Here is a 7,700-nt window from a genome sequence, read left to right on the forward strand (position 1 = left end):
GCATTACAAGTTGGCTCCTTCTGCCGCTTGGTGCTGAAGAAATCAGTTTTATCTCCTTCTTTGGCTGCGGTCCCTGCAGCGCTGGAGGATGCAGTTCACATTCATAGCATATAAGAGAGATGTCAAGCAAAACTTAAACGATTCAAACAAAAATAGGACGTTTGAAAACTTTTCGGGACCAGCTTCTACTCTCTTTTCGATCTTTCTTGGCCTGCATATTTCTAATAGCAAGACAGTAATGTTTCCAACAGATAAACAGTTATACTTACAGTTAAGGCTTTAACGAGTACTTTATTCTTTTATATCCCATTATTCTTAAAGGTGATGGGGGTGGGAAGAGCTAATAAAATATACAGGAGTTCAAAGAAAATTGGCTGCAGTTCAAAATGTATAGTACAAATCCTCAGGAGTCTAATCTCTCATCAAACTCAAATATTACAGATAATGAGTGATTTAAACTTAAAATTATACCACTGTCTGAACAATTGGCTTCCCACTGTTTTATTCAGCATAAAGAATAGCACGATAAGCACTTTTTAGAAATGTAAGTTCACAAAATCCAACTGTACAGCCCACACACAGAGCTTTGAATATGCAGTTGTACTATGGTGTGTGTAGGTGCAAATATCTGAACTGTTTCAACTGTGGCTTATAAATAAACCAACTCAAAGAACACCCACTGCCGACTTTTAAAGTTGCTCTAAATAAATACAGATATATATTTGTTTTGATAGAAACCATACTTTTGAATAAAACTAAATGGAGAGAGGGATTTAAATGTGATTTTGACAACAGAAAACAATTGATCATCCAAATACTTGCTATTACAGAGATTTGTATTGCATTGTATCATTGCGTATTCAACAGTTGATGGAGTTTGTCACTGTCAAGGTAGTGATGACAAAACAGCTGTTTTCATGACAACTAAAATAATCTGCTAAAGGAGACTGAGTTGAAGTTAAGAGTTTTGGATAAATCTAGTGAGTAAATACTGGAGTTGTGTTCATCGGATAGGCACACCTATAGTATTTTAAATAAATGTTACAATGTGTCAACTGTATCAATATCAATAGAAATAATCTAACAAATTCTGCATAAACACATATTGTAATGCTGAGTCAAGGAGTAAGTGCTACTTACTGTGAGTAATACATTAAATTCAGATAGTTGTTTGTTTTGTTAATTATTAGAGGGAATCAGAATAGGTTGGTGTCTCGTTGTAAAAAAAGAAAAACTCCCACAATTTTCTACCAAACCTGTTTTCCAATATCTCTTTTTACCCCACACTCCACCCCGCGCTCTTCCCATCTTCTGTCCGTGAACCTCAGTGGAAACGATGCACGTCCCTGTGGACCACCACGCCTGAAGATAGCACACAAACACATGCACGCACACAAACACACACACGCACACAAACACACACCAGGAAATCCTCACTCAGCTCCATTTTATTTATTCAAGCCTCCTACTCATTCTCTGGAAAAGATAAGTACAGCGAATAGGGGCTGTAGTTGGAATTTTCTCCCCATTCCGATGCACACACACATCCACATACTGTACAGACACGAAAGCACTGTAACTATTAACATTTGACCTTGTCCCAGAGCATTTTCGAATACAATTTTAAACATCCCCTCTATTCGCCCACCCCTAAATGACCCCCTTCGGATAACTTGCAAAATGATTCATCACATTGTCATACACAAGATGCCTGGGGCCCAAATTGGGGATAAGTTCCTTATGCCGTATTTCCTAGAGTATTGATCAAAACTGTCAAAATCTTCGGCTGCATGCCAGGCCAAAGAAAAATATCCCCGAACCAAAGAAGGGAAAATTCATATGCATCAGTCGTCACAAACAAATACATGGAAGGACGCCAAATGTTAAATGAATATGTGCTGTGGATGTTTGGAAGCATGTGCAATGGTATGTGAAACTAACACCAGCACCTCGGTGACAGGTTGACATTGGCCAGGTTTTGACAGCAGTGAGAAAATCCCATTTAATTGAAGGATGCTTGTCAGCCCTCTAACTGCAGAGTGATGTCAGAGGGAAAATTGTCTACCAGCCATTCTCAGTATGCTCTCCTCCTGTCTCCTACACAGCACACTCACAGCCTGCAGACAGAGGCCTCTTCTTCAACCAGTGTATTGTGGATTAAAGTAGTGAAGGCACAACACACTCTTGACAGATGTTAAATAATGACACTGACCTGGCAGTGGGTTGGAAGTGTTCCTTTCCCAGTCCTCTGCTGCACACATCATGGCTACTTATAGCTATAGTACCACACAGATGAGTTTTAGTCTGACTGGCTTCTCTCAGCTCAGCGGTTGATACGTCAGTCATGCTCACACCTACTACACATGAAGTAAATGAAGTGTAAGAGTGTAAGAGAAGCCAACTCTACACTATTAGTGCATTGAATTATCAATTAACTGTGGCTGTCTGGCTCTACTTTCCCTATTTATCTCTGTGTAAATAATACATGTGCATACATGCCCCCCTAAAGATGCGCTTCAATAAATGTGCCAGGTCTTCTTCATATACGCACATACTGTTACCAACTTTATTTCACCAGGAAAAAGCTTCACGAAATCACATAAATTAGAATGTGTAGAGAATAATCAAACTTTACTAAAGATAATCTAATGAAGTAGGAATTTGGAAATAACAGCAACACATAAATCATTAATAATCATAGAAATAAATTACAAAAAAAGTATGAATATGTTCTGTACATGATCATTATTATCCTACATTCCAATAAATAGTATTTTCTTTCACTAGGTTCTACATTTAAATTGAGATTATAGATAAATAAAGAAAGGGAGGACACTGTGTGATCGTATTATGTAATTGGAGGTTGAAGAATCAGTATAAGCACTTTCTGCTCTTCAATTACTCAAGCTTTGACTTCTCCATCCTTAAAAGGTTGTTACATTTAAATGCCATGTTCAAATCTATGCTGCCCTCAAGTGGCCAAACCATACAATTGTTGCAGGTTTGAGAGCAACAAATTCAAAAAGACAAAGCATGTGCTGCTGGAGGAGGATTTGACACAACCTGGCAAAACAAAAGTAATGGTTAATTGCTGGACTGATAAAGTATGAGTAACGTATTTATTTTCTATAAATAAAGTCAATTAGTTTTATTCTATTATTTGAAGTTAAATTGCTAACGATGCAGCATATTTAATGAACTCATATCTTTTAAACAAAAACATATGAAAATAATGAATAATTTATTTCCAAGAGTGTATAGATACATAATTTAAAATGTGAGTGTGTGTTATCTCATGAGGTACCAAGTCATTAGGTAATTAAGATCCCTCGTCTTGCACCTTGTTGTCCAGGAGATGGCAGCATAGAGTAATTTCCACTGGGCCCTTTAAAACCCTCCTGTTATCCTTGGGGTCAATTTGACCCCATTCAATGTTTAACGTATCTAAAAAAAAATAGTTCACATTATCTTTTTTGCTTAATATTTCATGACTTTTCCAAATTTAGTGAGGACTAATGGGTAAACATAAAATGAACATGAAGATCTTTTTTAAATGTCCTGTACGCACTTTGTACGCATCGGTGTTCCTTGGGGTCAATTTGACCCCAGGCTGTTTTAGTAGTATAAAACATATACAAATGTCAATATTTTACACATATTTGTGTTGATTGTGTAGGATGATATTGAGGTGACTATTACATGCAAATGTATCATTGTAAAACAAAACTACCCTCTGCTTTAGGTCCTTTAACAACATCAAAAAGATCTTACTTTAACATTTGATTTCAGTCAGTGAGATTTTATGGTGATTTATATATTTTTCTATAGTCACATAATAGGAATTCTGGATGTATAAAGGGGTCTGTGGGGGGGAAGGTTGGGGTAATGTTTTTATTTAAATGGTTATTTAGGTAGTCAACTAAGATAACTAAAGCACGAGAGACATACATGTTGGTTAACATTTGGAATATGATCATTGAGTTTTAAACTACTGGGGTCAAATTGACCCCAGAGGATAAAGGGTGTAAAGTAAATGTGAGGATAACAGGAGGGTTATGCACATGATCTACCACAAACCCATCACTGGTGTCAGGTTTTACCAAATTAATGTAAACGGGTGTGCAAAATGTCCTACAATTCATTCACATATGAAGTGTTTTAACTTTCTAATGCACAAGCCGGACACAGATGTAGTATGCGTTAGTTTTTTTAATTAAGTTACACTGATAACGTTGTATGAATGGCAACAGAGCTGCAAGCCTTTGAGAGGAAGACACAAAGCTGTGTTTGGATGAATGCAATGCCACAGTAAGAGATGTTGGACAGTACACAGATGAAGAAAATCATACTGTATGAGCTGTCAAATACACAACGACCAACAATCAACACATAGTGGTGCAGTCCTGGCAGTCTTTAAAACTCACAGATATGGCATTTTGTTTTGATGTCCTGTATAAGGTCCATGACAAAATAAAACAGTCAACACCCTACTCGAAATATCATGAAGACATTTTAATTTCCTTTAAATGGTGTTGCAATTTGTTATTGAACATGACCAAACCTGTGACAAACAGGTGACCCCTTTTCTCCTCAGTTTGTAGAAGATGATGGTATTTATGCAACAGTTACAATAATTCTGGGCGGTAAAAGTTCAGCTTTTAAAGATTTGCCCGACAGTTTGATCAGCTGCAGTCAGTCTTGGCTTCTCTCATAGATGTGGGTTATAATAAGTGGGCTGGACGAAACCACTGGTCATGAAGGGATGCAAGAGCCCTCCAGTGGATGAAAGTGGAACACCGCCGGCCGTGTGGAAGATCACATTCCCAGCACTGAAGTTGGGGAAAGTTTGGTGGAAACTGGCGGGGCCTGCTCCACAGGGGGTCAGGTTTGGACTGAGGTTGACCAGGGAGTTGGAGCCGGGCTGTAAGGTGCTGCTGTCCGCCCCGGGGTTCTGCTTTTTCCATTTGGTCCTCCTGTTCTGAAACCAGATTTTCACCTGGGTTTCGGTCAGACTCAGAGATAGAGCCAGGTTTAGTCTCTCGCACACAGACAGGTACCGGGTTGTGCGGAACTTGTTCTCCAGAGCCACCAGCTGCTCGTATGTGAACGCTGTTCTGGCTCTCCGTGGTTTGGCGCAGGTCTGGTCCTTTCGCTGCCGCTTGTGCAGGGAGGGATCCTGCTGGGCGGCCCCTGACTCCCCATCGTCCTCTTCCCCGGGGAGACAGGACTCTGATTCAGCCGGAGGGGAGAGCAGAAGAGAGTTATCAACACCACCATGACGCCTGGGGGATGCAGAGTCTATCTCTTCCTCTGTAAAAAAAGATAAAAAGTTAGCCCATATCATTCAAAACGCAGCAAATGAAGCATCTAATGGATAACACAGCATATATATTCAAGTGATATAATACTGGTTTATTTTTCATGTAAACTGTTGAAGAGTGAAAGTGTAGAAAATCTTCAATTTGTGTTACATTTTCAAAAATCTCTTTCAGGCACAAAATACATACAATGCTTTCATTAAAACAACAGTGTTGGACCTGGTTGTTTAAAATGTACCTGATTGAGTTAACAGAATTGTTGAGGTGATTAAACCATACATTTTACTTTCTGCACAAAAGTCCAATACAAACCAAAACAAGTTAACTATTTTATGTGTTTTTAAAGTGTTATCCTAATCCTGGTCAAATTGTACAGTGCTGAAAGGACAGCTCCTGACAAGACAGAAAGTCACGTGCCAAATCTCAAAGCTGATGCCTAACGCGTGCTTAAAAAAAGTATCCTCATGGTGCAAAAATGTCCCTCTTTGTCCCGTCTGAAGCGCAGTTTAAAAAGCCCACACAGAAGACCTGAAGTTTACATCTGTAAAGCGTTTGATTTGTATCCTGAAGTCTGTGGTGCGGAACGGAGCATAGAATCACAGGAGAGGGGGAGACTTGGTCACTAACCCTTCAATAATTTATAAACCACACAGCGCCTCAAATGTCATGTTGCGGAAATAAATCCCGTCTAAATCCAGCTCCGCCACCTCAGCCGTGACGTGCTAATGGAGTTTCATATTTGCGGGTGGATCGATAAATGTCATCTATTTAAAGGGAAGTTTTAATCGAACGATATTTAGGATCAGACATGGATGGGGTGTGAAGTTTGTACCTGCAAGGTGCTGGAGGGAGATATGCAGGATGCAGTAATGGGATATCGATCAAAGCGCGCAGAGGCATCCTCAATGGGACGATTTAAACAATTATCTAGCCTGCCTGTCCCAGTGCCAATCACACGCAGGGGCTCTGGGAGCGAGCCTTTGTGGCTTCCTTGAAAGGAAACGCAGCCTTGGAAATTAAGGGAAGGTCATACAGAGATGACAATACATCTGATAGAAAATAGCATCTCACTTGATGGTGTTTAATTTAGGTATAGAGCAGAAAAAGTTTATTGGAAATATATTTTAATTTTTTGCGCTTATTTTACTGGTTTCGAGGACGACTTTCGGTAGGTTTTTAAATGAATGTCATACGCAATAAATAAAAAACAGATATAAATATGACAAGAAAACGTTTGAAATACAGAAGTAATATTTTTTAATGTTTTTTCTCTACCTGCTTGTGTGCGCTCAACTCTGAAGTCTCCGCCTGCGTCACCGTCCGACTCCAAACTTGTTCCCTCTTCATGTGGCACAGGAAACTCCTTCACGATGGAAAGTTCGTTTCCTCTTTTGCTGTTGAATTTGTTTGGATCCAATATATCAACAATAGAAAAAGAAATCTTATGACTGGACGTCATTGTCACTCCACAGTCTTTGGGGTCCAGCATCCTTTAGATAGAAACAGCGTTAAAGGAAGGAAAGGACTGACATGCGTGATTACGCGTGTGGAGAGGAACTTCTCATACTGTATCCTCCTTCTCGTCACCAAGCTTCATCAAACTGGATTACTGCTGATGATTCCTCGCAGGTGTGTGTGTACCTTGCTCCTCTGCTCCTGTCTGTCAGTCTTCAGCGTGAATGAGATGACCGGAGCTCGGTCTTTAAAGCGTCTGTCCCCCCCGTCTCTCACCCAGACACGTGACACAAACACTATTAGTGTTTCACACGACCGCCTAATGGGCTCAAAGCATTCGTCGATAATCACCCATATCATTAAATTCAATAATCCGCGACCTGAAAGTAAATTGGGCACAGATGGCACTTGATCCATATCAGAGATCGTCCTTTCTCCCTAAATTTGACTCTTTTAGAGACGTTACTGTCAGAGAGGAGATTTTGTGTCCCTAGAGAAAGAATATCCTAATCGAAACCAAACGGTTTAAGCAAATAAACCCAGAGAGCCTCGACTCCAATCGGTGCAAATAAAAACTTGTAATGATAAAATGTAAAACACATTGATATCCTGCGCTATTTATACTTTAACATTATTCTTATTAGATCCATAAAGCACATACATCAGTAATTATGCAATTGTGGAAAAGAAAGACCACTTTGATATTTACGTATAATAGTTGTTAATACAATTCAGGATACAATAAATGATTATTCTTTCCAGCATGCATCATGAAGATATTGTATTTCATTAACAACAGGAGGCTATGACAGCTTAAATTGACTTATAATTGGATATACTGATGGTAACTAATGGTTATAGCTTAGAATATAGCTCATTTGGGTTTCTTGTTATTAATTGAATACCTTTTTCATTTTTTTCCTGGTC

At 39.2% G+C, this 7,700-nt stretch overlaps 1 protein-coding gene across 1 annotated transcript; it reads right to left on the bottom strand.

Annotated features, from left to right (window-relative positions):
• Positions 1–4,708: 4,708 nt before the first annotated feature.
• nkx1.2la (NK1 transcription factor related 2-like,a) lies at positions 4,709–6,807 on the bottom strand. Its single transcript, XM_010793245.1, has 2 exons — positions 6,594–6,807; positions 4,709–5,310 (listed from the first exon to the last, which is right to left on the bottom strand). The coding sequence occupies exons 1-2, from the start codon at positions 6,805–6,807 to the stop codon at positions 4,709–4,711; spliced, it is 816 nt and encodes a 271-aa protein (XP_010791547.1).
• Positions 6,808–7,700: the final 893 nt, after the last annotated feature.

The sequence above is a fragment of the Notothenia coriiceps genome, unplaced genomic scaffold, assembly GCF_000735185.1.
Source record: "Notothenia coriiceps isolate Sejong01 unplaced genomic scaffold, NC01 NC01_scaffold00001919, whole genome shotgun sequence".
Lineage (NCBI taxonomy): Eukaryota > Metazoa > Chordata > Actinopteri > Perciformes > Nototheniidae > Notothenia > Notothenia coriiceps.